The sequence below is a fragment of the Chelonia mydas genome, chromosome 15 (assembly GCF_015237465.2).
Source record: "Chelonia mydas isolate rCheMyd1 chromosome 15, rCheMyd1.pri.v2, whole genome shotgun sequence".
NCBI lineage: Eukaryota > Metazoa > Chordata > Testudines > Cheloniidae > Chelonia > Chelonia mydas.
Genome location: NC_057856.1, coordinates 11863435 through 11878428, shown reverse-complemented (window position 1 = coordinate 11878428; position 14994 = coordinate 11863435). Strand labels below are relative to the sequence as shown.

The window sequence follows — 14994 nt, the reverse complement described above, 5'->3', positions numbered from 1 at the left end:
CCCTATGCTTTCCAGTTCACTAAGAAATCGGTATTTACTGTACCTGTGGTTCTTCGAGATCTGAGGGAGACATGTATTCCACCTAGGTATATGCATGGCCCAGTGCACCAGAGCTGGAGAAATTTGCCTTAAAGTACCCATAGAGGGGCAGTGTTCATGCCCTGTGGCCATAGCCCCTCCCCAGCTACATGAGATAGTGCCACCCTGGCTCTCCTTGAGTTTCCTCACATTGAATGCCTGGAAACGAGATTCTGATGCAGAAGGGACAGAGGGTAAGTCATGGAATACACATCTGCATCACATCTTGAAGAAATAAGAAACCATTTCTTCTTCAAGTAGATGCAGACATGTCTTCCACTTAGGTGACGAACAAGCAGTACCCCTTCCAGGAGGCAGGGCTCAGAGTTTACCTAAACAAGGACATCAGGACCACTCTACCACAGCCTGCATCCACCCTGGAAGATGCAACTATGGCATAATGGTTCATGAACATATGTATCTATGACCACATAGCTGCCCTGCAAATGTCCAATATGGAAATCATGGAGGAATGCTATGGACATTGCTTGCACCCTTGTAGAAAGAGCTTGCACCTACTGAAGGGGGGTAGCCAAAGCTATTTCATATGCAGCCTTGATGCAGGATGTTGTCCATTTGTAAACAGTCGGCGAAGAAACTGCTTGACTCTTCATGCCATCTGCACATGACACAAACAAACGAGGCAAAACATGAAACCATTATGTCCTGCCCAGACAGAAGGCTAGACATCGCCTAACATATAAGGTGTGGAGACACTGTTCCTCTGGAGAGGAATGCGGCTTAGGAAAGAACACAGGTAAATATACCACCTGGGTCAAATGAAATTGAGAGACCACTTGGGACAAAAATTTTGGATGCAATCGCAAAGTCACTTTGTCTTCCGAGAATTGTGTATAAGGAGGCTCTGCCATTAAAGCCTGCAACTCACACTTGCCTTGCTGATGTTATCAATACCAGGAATGCAGTTTTCTGACATAGAAGTGGAAACGGACAAGATGCCTGAGGCTCGAACAGAGGTCCCATTAAGGCTGCTAGGACTGAGTTAAAGTTCCACAGAGGTACTGGCTCTCAGACCAGAGGATATAGACAAAGGAGCCCTTTTTAGACTCTTGATAACATGGCACTGGAAAAGACTGATCTGCTTTGAATGGCAGGGATGAAATGCCGATACCACTGCCAGATGCACTTTCAATGTACTAAACACAAGCCCCAACAACTGAATGCGAAGCGGGTACTCCAAAATGTCCAGAATAGAGGCCAGGGTTCACTGGATTCCACAGGCTAGTGACCACACTGAAAATCACTTCCATTTTGCTGAATAGGCCATCCTGGTGGAGGGTTTTCTACTGTTAAGGAGGATTTGTTGGATAGCTGCTGTACACTGCTCTTCCTCCTCATTCATCCATGGAGCAGCCACGCCATGAGATGCAGGGAGCTGAGTGCAGGATGCAAGGTGCAGCCTTGGTTCTGAGCGAGGAAGTCGGGATGGGGAAGAAGTGGTACAAGAGGCTGAAGGTCGGAGAACCAGCACTGTCTCGGCCACACTGGGACAACAAGAATGAGCTTGTCCCAATCCAGTTTCAGTTTGAGGATGATCCAAGGAATGATCAGGACTGGGGGAAAGGATGCACCAAGCTGTGAAGATGACCCAGAAGACTTTGTCTTCAGGGACCACTCATCACTCAGGGAAAAATACTTGCTGAGATGGTCTGCAAGATGATTCTGAACCCCAGGCAAATGAATAGCTGTTTAAATAATGCTCTCCTCGATGCAAAACTACCACAACCTGATCTCCAGAAGGCGGAGCCACCTGGAGTCTGCTCCCCCTTTTTTATTCACACAATACACCACGATGGTATTGTCGGAACCACTGAATCTCTGATACAGTCCCGAAAAGCATGATGTGCATTGCAGATGGCCCACAGCTCCAGCATGTTGATATGGAGTGATTACTCCTGTTCCAACCACAGCCCTTGTATTTTCAGTGACCCAAGGTGCGCCCTCCAATCCCTCAGAGAGGCATCAGTAACAACCAACATGGTTGGCAAGAGCTAGATAAAGGGAACGCCTTGGCAAACATTCTCTGGATGCATCCACCACTGCAAGAAGTCGAGGGCCAGTGGAAGAAGATGGACCAGTCTGTCTAGAGGGTGAAGAGTAGGATGGTAAACTTTCCTGAGCCACATTTGAAGGCGCAGACTTGCAAACTGGACCACCTGCATTCAAGCGGGAATGCAGCCCAAGAGTCTCAGACACGTCCGAACTGTCGTGGAAGGCTAAGACTGCAGACTGAGGCAATGGTGGTGAATTATCTGAAAAGTCAGTCAGTCAGCAGAAACACTTTTGACATCATGGAATTTGAGAGGACCCCAATGAACTCAATTTTCTCAGCGGAAACAGGGTTGCCTTCCCAGTGTTTAGGATGAGACCCAGACAGCCATGCAAGCACAGCGTGGTGCTGATGTGAACAAGAACTTCCTCTCTGGAGTTCTGTCCCTCAGTAACCAGTCATTCAGATACAGGAAGACGTGAATTCCTTTCTTCCTGAAATATGCTGTAACAACAGCCATGCATTTGGTAAAAACCTGGAGGGGATGGGGAGAGAGAAGAGAGGCTGAATGGAAGCACTGTGTACTGAAAGTGGTGCTCTGCCATGACAAACTGAAGGAATTTTCTGTGGCTCAGCAAAATTGCCACATGGAAGTAGTCGTCCTGAAGGTCCAGAGCAGCAAACCCGTTGTTCTGAGACAATGCAAGGAGAATATTAGATAGACAAGGATTTGGAACCTCATGTACCTGATATATTTGTTGAGGCCGTGAAAGACAAGCATAGGTCTTACTCCTCCTTGGATCTGGGTACCTGCTTGAGGAGCAGTATCTCACGAGAGAGGGGTCCCTGAAGAGGGACTAGGAGGGAGGATGGGGAGATGGTGTGGAGAGAAACTGCGTGGCATAACCCAATCTGACAGTGCTTAGGATCCAGCTGTCAGTGCTGATCAAGCCCCAAGCATTATGAAAACAGGCCAGCCTGTCCCCAAAAGGGGGAGATGGGGAGGGAGGAGCAAGGATGGGAATAATGCTCTGGACCAAGGAATCAAAATGGGCATGTGGAGGGCGCCAGGGAGGGGCCAAACCCCGAGTCCAACTGCTTTCTCCTGTGGAGTCTCTCCCTCTTTCTGGGGTAGTCCCATTGCCTCAAAGGAGCGAAAGGCTGGCCAAGCATGCACTGCAGATGATACTGCTGTTGCACGCCCTACTGGCTGGGGTCTACACCCCAAGGACCACAGGGTGGCCCGGGAATCAAAGGAGTGCAGCAATTTTGTCCAAAACCAGTGTTTAGCCATTGAAGGGCAAATCCTCAATGGCTTGCTGGACATTAGGGGCACTGCCCAAATTCTGCAGCCAGAAAGCCCTCCTCATGGTGACCGTGGAGGCCATCACTCTGGCTGAGGTGTCTGTGACCTCTGGTGTGGACTGCAACGACATCTTAGCCAGCAAGCAGCCCTCAGTGACAATGCCCAAAATTCCTCTCGTGAGGCCTCAGGGAGCTGCTCTGCAGACTTTGACACTGTTGTCCAGTTAAAAAATCGTACTTGGACAGTAAGGCTTGCTGGTTAGCAATTCACATCTGTGAGGTGTAAATCTTCCTGCCCATGAGGTCCAATCATATAGAATTCCTATACTTGGGGTTGGATTTAAACCAGCCCTGCCTGGCTGTTATTCACCACAGTTACAACTAAGGAATCTGGGGCTGGATGGGAGTAAAACCCCTCAAATCCCTGCATGGGAATGAAACAATGCTTTTCCATGTGCTTATCTGCAGGCAGTACCGAAGCCAGCATGCTCCAGAGGGCCTTAACTGGTTCAAGGAGCGCATCATTGATAGGAAGGGCAATTCAACCAGGGCAGATAGCTGCAGATATCCAATAATTTGTGGGTGTTCTCTTGCAAGAACTCCACTTGGATACCGAGGGAAGCAGCTACCTGTTGCAAAAGGACTTGGTATATCTTAAAATCCTCCAGTACCAAAGGGGAGGATGAGCTGGGCAGCACGGAATCGTCTGAAGACAAAGATGAGGCCCTTAGCTGAGCCAAACCAGATCCTGTTCCAGGGCTGATGGGCCTTCATGGGAGGACTCTGAAGACTCTGCAGGGTGAAGCATCGCCAGTGCCTGGGCCTGCGGCGGATGGACAGTCACACCACATCCTGGCTGATGATCTTGCCTTTGAGCAAGACGAAGAGCAGGACCTCCAAAACTGAGGGGCATTCCATGGATTCCATGGAGGCCACGGACATGGGTAAGGCATTGGTGGCCAGTAGGTGCCGGGCCAGGGCCCTCCATCCTGACCACAAGACGTGTGCCAATCCTGGTACCCGTAACAGTCCATCAACAGCCCCCAATGCTGGTAGGTGATGGAGAACAGGAGAATGACGACACCAACTCAGACACAGAGGAGCCTCGGGATCCTGGAGATAAGGACAGAGCGAGACCAAAGGGAGTGAGTAGGAACAAAGCAGGAGACAGCACTGCTAATAGAAATGATACTGTTGGTACAGAGCATGCTGGTGCCAGAAGTGACTTTTGGTCCTGAATTGAACAGTGATGCTGGGGTGTCTTATGATAGTGATGTCAAGGGCAGTGAAAGCCACCACAGAAGCATTTGCAGAGCCAGCTGCAGCGGTCCGAGGAGTTTCCCGGTACTGAGGTCCCCTGTATCAATCCCAGTACCAGCCCTGCTTCCACAACATGTGGAAGGGGAACACTGGGGTGCAGTGCAAACAGACCTGAGGGGTCAGTGGCTTGTTCAATCAAGGGGGCAAGAGATGATACAACCCTGGCAAAGTCCTGGACCAAAGGAGAAGTTGGAACAGAAAAGCAGAAGTCTGTAGCTGCCTGGTATGCTGTCAATGTGGAAACAGTCAGTACCAGCATTTCCCTCATTGGTACCAGACTAAACAGACACGTGGAGGCTGGAACCAGACTCAACAGTACAGGGTTTCTGACCTCCCTACTCAGTACCAAAGAAGGGATGGAGATACCTGTACCATCCTGTGTGCCAGCATCAACTCCGTGCTGGTCCATGTTTTTCCTGGGGGAGGTGGAAGAGTCACCCCAAGACTTGGAATGATCTCAACTGGTCTTATGCAACCTTTTCCTCAGCACAGTTGACAGGGAACAGCTCCTCTGTTTCTTCGGACAGACGCATAGCTCCAGTGTGCTGGGCGAGCATACATCCTAAGTGGAATATGGGCCTGCATCTACTCGAAGAAAAACAGTTTGTTCCCAGTTAGCCGTGATATATCTGAACACACTGGTAGCTCACAGATGCTCACTGGTAGCTCACATCACTAAGCTGATTGAAGCACATTATAAATACTTAAACATACATGATTTGCGACAGGACTGAAAAGTGTTGGGTACATAGTAATGGGCCAGATCTTCACCCCCGGCCCTCTCCCACTACACGGCCATTTGCAGCAGGGGCAGCCACACCCACTTTCCTTCCTCATCCCGCCTTCCCTCCAACATGCTCCCTCTGTCTCTTACACAAGGTAAGGTTAGGGAGGGTAGCTGCACAGACGGCAGCTCCAACGTTCTGCTGGAAAAGAGATGCCTTGCAAGGAGCAATTCTCTACCAACTACTTCTGGCGGATTTAAGGCAACTTTGCTCTGCTTACATGGTGCACAGAGGCCTTAGAAGTCTAGAGACTCCAGCCCTGACTCTTCAGCCTGAGATTGAGAAGCAGGTCACAGTGCACGTTTCTCTCTACTTATTCCACTGTTTTTGTATTTTTTTTCTTTTTATTAAATGGCTGAATTCAGTGATGCTTGGTATCAGAGCCTGGAGCCAGGCAGAGTTTTGTGCAAGTTTCCCCAATGCAATTCTGGGAAAACATCTTCACCCTGCTGTGCACCACCTTTACTGTTCCAAAAGCTAACCCCCAACACACCACTTCCAAATGAATCTTCGTTCGGTCCTTTCGCACAACTCTGCCATCACCCCTGACCAGCACCACCCCCTTTGTTCTAGCCCTGAGTCTCTCATCTAATTACATGAAGCCTTTTGTGCTATGCACAAAAATCAACAGGGAACTAGACTGCCATCATGTAGTTCATTTCACTCCCAATCTACATCAGACCCAACAGACCAAGAGTGGTGAAAAATGAGTGCACTAACTCTCTGTGCCTACTAGCCCTTCAGATCTGTTTTCAAGGGAGTACAAGGCACTTCATTGTTTCGTCAGGAATGAAGTTAGGGACCTCAAATATGTTGATGGCTTCTACAAATCTTAACAGAATTTTATTCAGAAATCACCTGATTCATCCTCTTTACTCTCAAGTACCTCAATCCTCTCATCTGCATCCAGGTCAATACGCTTCTCCTTGCTGTTCCGCAGAGTCCAGCACAAGCCATAGAGCTGCCATTAAACAAAATGAGCTTATAAAGCTGCAGCCTTAGAGTACTGAAATCAGCAAATTGAGATCGGTACAGTATTTGGGGGTCATGAATGTTTGATAAATAATATTCAGGGATAATTAGGGATCTCATAAGAGTAGGGAGATACTGTAGGAGACTATTCCTGTTTCCCTTCCTCAATAGCTTCATTCTTGAAATCTTTGCTACACCACAGAAAATGCACCACCTACTGTTTGTGGCTCTTTGGGGTCAAATTCCAGTATTATTCCACATTTTATACTATATAATGTCTTCAAGGTGTTTCTGATTACAGAATAATCTCCAGAGCACTGTTTATCTAGCAGAGAGTGCTGCATTTCCAGAGACATCAGGACCAAGGAATAATTTGGGGAAGATGTAAAATTTCACTGTGAACCCAATTAGCTGGGAGGATCCTATATCATTTGCATACTCTAAATTCTAGGGTTGAATACACTTATTAATACTTGTAAAGTGTAAATTAAAGTGATGGGTTTTTTCATTGCTCTCCAGGAGCTCAGGGAGCAGGACTGGGAATAAAAGAGCAGGAGAGGCAACAATACTCACATGTACATCAGGAATGGGTTTAGTTATCATTGAGATACCCAGAATGACGATGGTGGAGATCCCAAAAAGGATTATAGCAAAGTAAAGGTAATGAACTCCACAAATGATCTTTGGACAGTTGCTGGGGTTTACACAGCTTCCAGAACCATAGGCAAACTCTGCAATCATTCGACTCAGCCCAACGACCAGCCCAATGAACAAGCCCCAGAAAGCACCCTGCAAAAGAAAGTGACCCGCAGAATTATCAGAAAGAGCTGTTGTGGATATAGAAATACATTACCTCTTTTAATCTCTCAATATCAATACAATATGTAATGCTGCCATTGGACACGTGAGCAACCTACAGCAACAAGTGGTTAAGAATAGAGAGAACACGAGCCTTCTTATTGGCCAGAACCAAACCAGTTATTAAAATGTACTGGGTTAGGACAACAGGAGAATCTCCAAAAGTCTTTGAAAAGGCCAAATGCTTTTCCTGATTTTAAAAGTAATTCTTGTTTTTTCTGTATAAAACTGCATTTTAGAACCTTGAGCCCCGCTTCCCTCATTGAAATTACACACAGGTTAACTGTAGGAAGAAAAGAAGGACTTGTGGCACCTTAGAGACTAACAAATTGCCACAAGTCCTCCTTTTCTTTTTGCGGATACAGACTAACACGGCTGCTACTCTGTTAACTGTAGGGTGACTTGGGAGTGCTAGCCTGTACTTGCTACTTTGTTGTTGAAGGTTTGCTCTTGAGTGCTGGCTTATTGGCAAGGGTTCTAAAAAAGAACAGCAGCACTGCAGAACTTGTTTTTAAAATAAATTCTCTCTCAAGAATTACATGCAATTTGCACACAGACATTAGAAGTAAGGTTCTTCTTCAAGGCCTGGCCTACACTGGAGGAGGGGGGGAAGGGGATCGATCTAAGATACGCAACTTCAGCAATGTGAATAACGTAGCTGAAGTCGACGTAGTTAGATCTACTCACCGCAATGTCTTCACTGCGGTGAGTCGACTGCTGATGCTCCCCCGTCGACTCTGCCTGCGCCTCTCGCGGTGGTGGAGTATAGGAGTCGACGGGAGAGCACTTGGGGGTCGATCTATCGTGTCTAGACTAGACGTGATAAATCGACCCCCACTGGATCAACTGCTGCCCACCAATCCGAGTAGTATAGACATACCCGGGCTGCAGATGTGTATTCCTCTGAGATGTGTGAGCACCCATCACAACGAAGCTGGAAAACTTTGCCTAGCAGTACCCACAGGGGTGGTGCTCATGCCCTGGAGCTCTAGTCCCTTCCCTGTCTATTTAAGGGCAGCACTGCCCCTACCCTTCTCAGTTCCTTCTCACTGCCCACACCTAGAGTCGGAGCATTCTATGTGGTGATTTACCTCACACTGTTTATCTCAGTTTCTTTGGGAACTCATTGTATATAGCTCTTCTTCTTCGAGTGCTTGCACATGTCCATTCCAATGTGTGTGTGCATGATCACTGGAAGGTTTTACCCTAGTGGTACCCATCGGGTCAGCTGTGGAGCCCCCTGGAGTAGCGCCTTCATGGCAGTGTATATAGGCCCCTGCCGACCCGCCAGTTCCTTCTTACCGCCAGTGACGGTTGTTGGAGCAGCTTGTCTCTTGCTTTAGCAAGTGCTTTCCTAGTGTTTTTTCCTGTACGTAGTTGTTAATCGTTATTATAGTAGTTAGTTTCTTAGTTAGCTAGTTAAAGTTGGGGGTTCCCCCCTCGCCGGGGCATGCCACAGCCCCAGGGGTTCAAGCCGTGTGATAGGTGTGGTAAGCCTATGCCCAGAAGGGATCCACACACCACTTGTCTGAAGTGCCTGGGAGAGGGACATTTGCAGGACAAATGTAGTATTTGCAGAGGCTTCAAGTCCAGAACCAAAAGGGAGAGAGACTATCAGCTGAAACTCCTTTTAATGGAGTCTGCTCTCCGGCCTCAACCGGCACAAGAGAGGGCACCAGCAGCCTCGGTGCACAGCACACCAGCCTCGATACGCAGGCACCGAGGAAGGACTCTCATAAGGAGCATCGGCACCACTCCCCTGCGCAGAAGGCCAGCTCATCGGTGCAGCACCGATCGCAATCCCTGGTGCCACATAAGAAGACAAAGGTGGAGAGGGGCCATTCCCCTACCAACAAGAGCGGAGAGGACACTAGTGTGGCATGTCCCACGCCGGGACACCAGAAAGCTGGTCCATCGGTCCTGACGCCGTTGACTCCAGCCTTGAGGGGAGGTCTGTTGAGTCCAGTGTCAGTGGACTCCCCGGTCTGGGAGGTGTTGGAGGAGGACCTGGACCTTCCCTCCACACCAGACACGTTCGAGGCCACGTGGGATTTGATTGCCAAAAGGGCACAGTACCCCGCCTCGCATTCCCAGGCACTGGTTCAGGTACAGATGGCACAAGCCCCGGCTCATCCTGCAGCGCCGATGCCCGGTACATCTGCTACACCACTTCGGGCACTGACGGCGGCACCGCCTGCAGCTCTATCTGCGGCACCGTCTGCAGCACCGACGTCAGCACCAGCTATCCAGTACTAGGGCAAGCCCCCCATGATGTGGCTCTGTTCCCCATCGCCTCAGTACCGCCCCCTGGCACCGTCTGGGTCCGCCCCTCTCTGGTTGGGCTCTGAGTCAGGGGCAGAGTTGTTCGTGTCCCGACACAGCTGGTACCACCAATGCCTGCGGCACATGCACCACCAGTCTCAGCAGCGGTGGACGTCCCTGAGCACATCACCAGGGAACTGGAGGGGCAGGAAGACCCTGTCCCACCTTGAGCCTCATTTTCTTCCTCACCAGACAAGGCAGTAGCAGGCACTACTACATCCCTCCTGGAGCCCACCAGGACCTCCTTAGGAGGGTGGCCCAGAACCTCAATGTGCAAACTGAGGAGGCTGTGGAAGACTTGGACCCAATGGTCGACATACTCGCCCTGGAGGGGCCCTTCAAGGTGGCACTGCCACCTATAAAAACTATACAAAACACCATGAAGGTGCTCTGGCAGACCCCGGTCTCTATACCACCTATGGCCAGGGGTGTAGAGAGGCGTTACTTCGTCCCACAAAAGGGATATGAGCACTTCTTCACCCACCCACAACCAGGGACCTTGGTGGTGGATGCAGCAAACCACAGGGAGCAGAAGGGGTAACCGGGGCCCACCCCTGAAAATAAGGAGGCCAAGAAGCTGGACCTCTTCGGTCAAAAGGTATACTCGACTGGGGGGCTCCAACTTCGAATTTCCGACCAGTAGGTTGTACTTAGCCACTATGCATACAATTCTTGGAATGCCCTCTCCAAGTTTCAGCAACTGCTCCCATCAGTGTCACGACAGGAATTTGCTCCAGTCCTAGAGGAGGGCAGAGTGGTGGCTAGAACCTCCCTCCAAGCTGCTTTGGACTCCACTGACTCAGCAGCACGGACTACGGCTGCGGCCATTACAATGAGGCATAGCTCATGGATACAGGTCTCGGGACTCCCCGCGGAGGTCCAGAATACAATACAGGACCTTCCACTTGACAGGGACGAGACGGACTCGAGACTGCACAGTCTCAAGGACTCATGAGCAACCCTCAAGTCTCTGGGAATTCACATGCCAGCACCTCATAGAAAGCCCTTCAAGCCCCAGCCCCCCTCACACTGCTATCCAGGACCTCCTAAGCAGGATTATAATTGAGGGAGGGGCAGAAACAACAGGAGGTATCCTCCACAGTCCTCCTCCAGCCAGGGCCAGGGCTCCTCCAAGCAGCCATCCACCTTGAAGCCGAACTTTTGAAAGTGCGCCTGAGGACGGAGCACCAGCCCAAATCTCGGATCCTTTTCCTCCCTTTGTGAATCGTCCGTCCCGCTTCTACCGTGCCTTGGCCCAGATTACTTCAGATTGCTGGGTCCTGAGCATGGCAGGGATGGGATATTCTATCCAATTCTGTGCCCTTCCACCCTCCTACCCACTTTCCCCGTCCCTCTTAGGGACCCTTCTCATGAGCAACTCCTTCTACAGGAGGTGCAAACACTCCTTGCTCTAGGGGTGATAGAGGAGGTTTCTCAGGAGTTCAGGGGCAGAGGATATACTCCTGATATTTCCTCATCCCCAAGGCCAAAAGGTGGGCTCAGCCCTATCCTAGATCTGCGAAACCTCAACACATTTATAAGAAATGAAGTTTCGTATGGTCTCTCTGGCCAACATCATTCCTTCCCTGGATCCTCGACCTGGAGGACGCATACTTCCATATATCGATTATTCTGGTGCACAGACGATTCTTGAGATTTGTAGTCAGCGGCCGACATTACCAGTCCATTGTACTCCCATTCAGGCTTTCAACAGCCCCTCGCATGTTCACAAAGTGCATGACAGTTGTGGCAGTCTTTCTCTGCAAACGCCAGGTACAGGTCTTCCCATACCTGGATGACAGGCTCATCAAGGGCGATTCTTGAGTGCAAGAGCACATGGCGTTGGCACAGGCCACTTTCAGCACGCTGGGGCTCATTCTGAACATGCCCAAGTCTACTCTAGCCTCAACCCAAAAAATAGAATTTATTGGAGCTCCCCTGGACTCAACTCAAGCCAGGGCTTCCCTGCCCGAGTCCCAGTTCCAAAGCATCAGGGGCATCAAGAGCCTCCGCCGGTTTCCAGCAACTACGGCCAGAAACTGCATGAAGCTTCTGGAGCATATGGTGGCCTGCACGTATGTAGTACAACACGCCAGATTGTGCCTTCGCCCCTTCTAGGCTTGGTTGGTGAAGGTATACAGACCGAGCCGGGACCCTCTGGACAGACTGGTGACCCTCCTGCCCCCAGTTCCCGAGTCCCTCAGCTGGTGGCTACAACCTCAGATTGTCTGTGTGGGAGTGCCCTTCACCAAGCCTCAGCCCTCACTGTTGCTGGTCACGGACACATTGGAGATGGGCTGGGGAGCGCACCTGGGCAGTATCAGAACTCAAGGCCTGTGGTCACAACCAGAACTATCGCTGCATACCAACGTCAGGGAGCTGAGAGCGGCTTGCCTGGCTTGCCAGACGTTCCAGGCCCATCTTCAGGGCAAGTGTGTCTCAAGTGATGACGGAGAACACCACAGCAATGTTCTATATAAACAAACAGGGTGGTGCTCGCTCCTCTCCCCTGTGCCAGGAAGCTCTCCGACTGTGGAACTTCTGCATCGCACACTCCACCCAGCTACAGGCCTCGTATCTGCCGGGAGCACAGAACGAACTAGCGGACCACCTCAGTCACTCGTTCAACACTCACAAGTGGTCACTCAAGAGCGGACATTGCCCTTTCCATCTTCCAGAGGTGGAGCTATCCCCATGTGGACCTGTTTCTGATGCAGAGCAACAAAGTGCCAGCTGTTCTGCTCCTTTCAGAACCACAGCCATGGCTCCATAGCAGACTCTTTTCATCTCCCATGGACGGGTCATCTGCTATATGCTTTCATGCCCTTTCCTCTCATACACAAGGTCCAGCAGGACAGAGCTTAGGTGATCCTCACAGCACCAGCATGGCCCCATCAGCACTGGTTCACCACGTTGCTGAAGCTATCAGTGGACAGGCCAGTAGCCCTTCCTATGCTCTTGGACTTCATAACACACAACCACAGTCAACTACAGCACCCCAGCCTGGAGTCCCTCCACCTCATGGCATGGAAACTCCATGGCTGAACCCGCTTGAACTGCAGTGTTCAGACTTTTTAGGGAAGTTCTGTTGGGGAGCAGGAAACCCTCCACTCACACAACGTACCTGGTGAAATGGAAGTCTTTCTCCATTTGGTCCCTACAGAAAGGTGCCTCCCTGCAGCAAGCCCCTATTCCCCTTGTGCTAGTCTACCTTCTGTACCTGAAACAATAGGGGTGGGTGATATCATCTATTAAGGTGTACCTGGCTGCCATCTCAGCCTTCCATCCAGGCATGGCGGGTAGGTTGGTCTTTGGAAATCCAATGGTTGGTCGATTTCTCCAGGGCTTGGACAGGCTTTATCTGCAGGTGCAGCAGCCCATTCACCAGTGGGATCTCAACCTGGTTCTCTCAAGACTTATAGGGCCCCCCTTGAGCCAATGGTGACCTGCCCTCTATCCTACCTGTCCTGGAAGGTGGCTTTTCTGGTGGCCATAACCTCAGCCAGAAGGGTCTCCAAGCTCAGAGCGCTGACTTCTGAGCCCCCCCTACACGGTTTTTTATAAAGACAAGGTGTAGCTACACCGTCACCCAGTGTTCCTACCAAAAGTAGTCTCACACTTTCATGTAAACTATGACATATTTCCACCAGTATTCTTTCCTAAACCTCATGCCAGCAACAGAAAGTGAGCACTCCATTCTTTGGACATCAGATGTGCCCTGCCTTCTACATTGAATGCACAAAGCCATTTCGTAAGTCACCACAGCTCTTTATTGCAATCGCCGAAAGGATGAAAGGGCTTCCCATCTCATCTCAACGCATTTAGTCGTGGATCACGTCCTGCATCAGAATGTGCCTCGACCTGGCTAAGATTCCAGCCCCGGCATTGACAGTGCACTCCACAAGAGCACAGGCTTCTTCAGTCACATTCCTCATGCAAATCCCTATTCAGGACATATGCAAGGCAGCAACATGGTCTTCCATCCACACCTTCACATCGCACTACGCCATCACTCAACAGGCGAGGGATGATGCAGCCTTCGTCAAAGCAGTACTGCAATCAGCAACTCGGTGAACTCTGACCCCTCCTCCGTGGAAACTGCTTGGGAGTCACCTATTGGAATGGACATGAGCAAGCACTTGAAGAAGAGAAAACTGTTACTTACCATCTCATAACTGTTGTTCTTCGAGATGCGTTGCTCGTGTCCATTCCAAATCCCACCCACCTCCCCTCTGTTGGAGTATTCAGGAAGAAGGAACAGAGCAGGCAGGGGGTCGGCAGGGGCTATATATACCACCAGGAAGGTGCCACTCCAAGGGGCTCCACAGCTGACCTGACAGGTACCACCAGGATAAAACCTTCCGATGATCGTGCACACAGTGCGCACACACCCCTATTGGAATGGACATGAGCAACACATATCGAAGAACAAGAGTCACAAGATAGAAAAAACGGTTACTTACCTCGTGTAGTCTAGTAATGCCCTTAGGTTTAGTTAAAATAGTTAAGATAGCTAGTTTGTTGCACTGGATGATGCTCTTACTGTGGTTTAAACGTTGTCCATTGTATGGGGTCGCTATCCCCAACAGTGAACCTCACCCATGGTGTTTGTTGTGCCTAGGAGAAGGGCACAATAATGAAAGGTATTCTATATGCAAGTCCTTTAAGAGGAGGATTCAGGTAACAAGGGACTTGCGCCTGAAACAACACCTCTCAAAGTAGGCCATGAGGCCCTCAGCACTAGGGACTTCTTCAAACCACATAGCTCTGTGCTCTCTTTCAGAGCAGACATGTAATGTGGCTCCTAGCTCAAGAGCCAGTGCTTTTCCTAACAGAAAAAGAAACTGTTCTCCTTCTTCAGGTCCTCCGAGGAAGAGGTCTCATAAGACTGAGCAGGACTACTGCAGGGCTTGGAGGGGCTGCATCATATGCATCATACAACTGCATGCACTTTTGTAGACCAGCATGCAAGACTGTGCTTTTGTCTTCTTCAAATATGAAGTTGTCAACTGTTGGACAGTCTTGTCTGAGTGCCTCTGGAGATACTGGATTCCCTACAGCAGTTCTGAGCATGTATGCCAGGATATTCCCTTCGCATGTCCTCCACTGACCAGGACTATAGTCACCAACGCCATCACCAACAGGTTGGAGAGCACATCTAAGAGCGTTGAAAATTCAGGGCTTGTGCTCAGAACAAGATGTTTCCCTCCAAAACAATGTCTTTGAGCTTCAGGCCATTTACAATGCCCGCCAAGCCTTCTGGGATCACATCAGTAGTACAGTGGTTCATGTGCTTAACAATAACACTGCAATATATTATGAGAACAAGCAGGGTAGAGCTCA

The 14994-nt window shown here is 50.0% G+C and overlaps 2 protein-coding genes across 5 annotated transcripts in view; both read right to left on the bottom strand.

Moving 5' to 3' along the window:
- The window catches only part of GNAZ (G protein subunit alpha z), a 264810-nt gene that overhangs the window by 186167 nt on the left and 63649 nt on the right, over nt 1–14994 (bottom strand). The gene's annotated exons all lie outside the window — the stretch shown is intronic.
- LOC102934028 (sodium/glucose cotransporter 1-like) overlaps nt 1–14994 on the bottom strand; it is a 75753-nt gene that overhangs the window by 2360 nt on the left and 58399 nt on the right. For 3 of the 4 annotated variants that reach the window (XM_043529444.1, XM_043529445.1, XM_037878665.2), the window contains 2 exons: nt 7045–7260; nt 6358–6460 (listed from right to left, as the gene is read on the bottom strand). The exons of the other annotated variant lie outside the window; for it this stretch is intronic. In XM_043529444.1, the coding sequence (XP_043385379.1) occupies nt 6358–6460; nt 7045–7260 (319 nt within the window). The remainder of the gene's footprint in view (nt 1–6357; nt 6461–7044; nt 7261–14994) is intronic. 4 annotated transcript variants of the gene reach the window in all.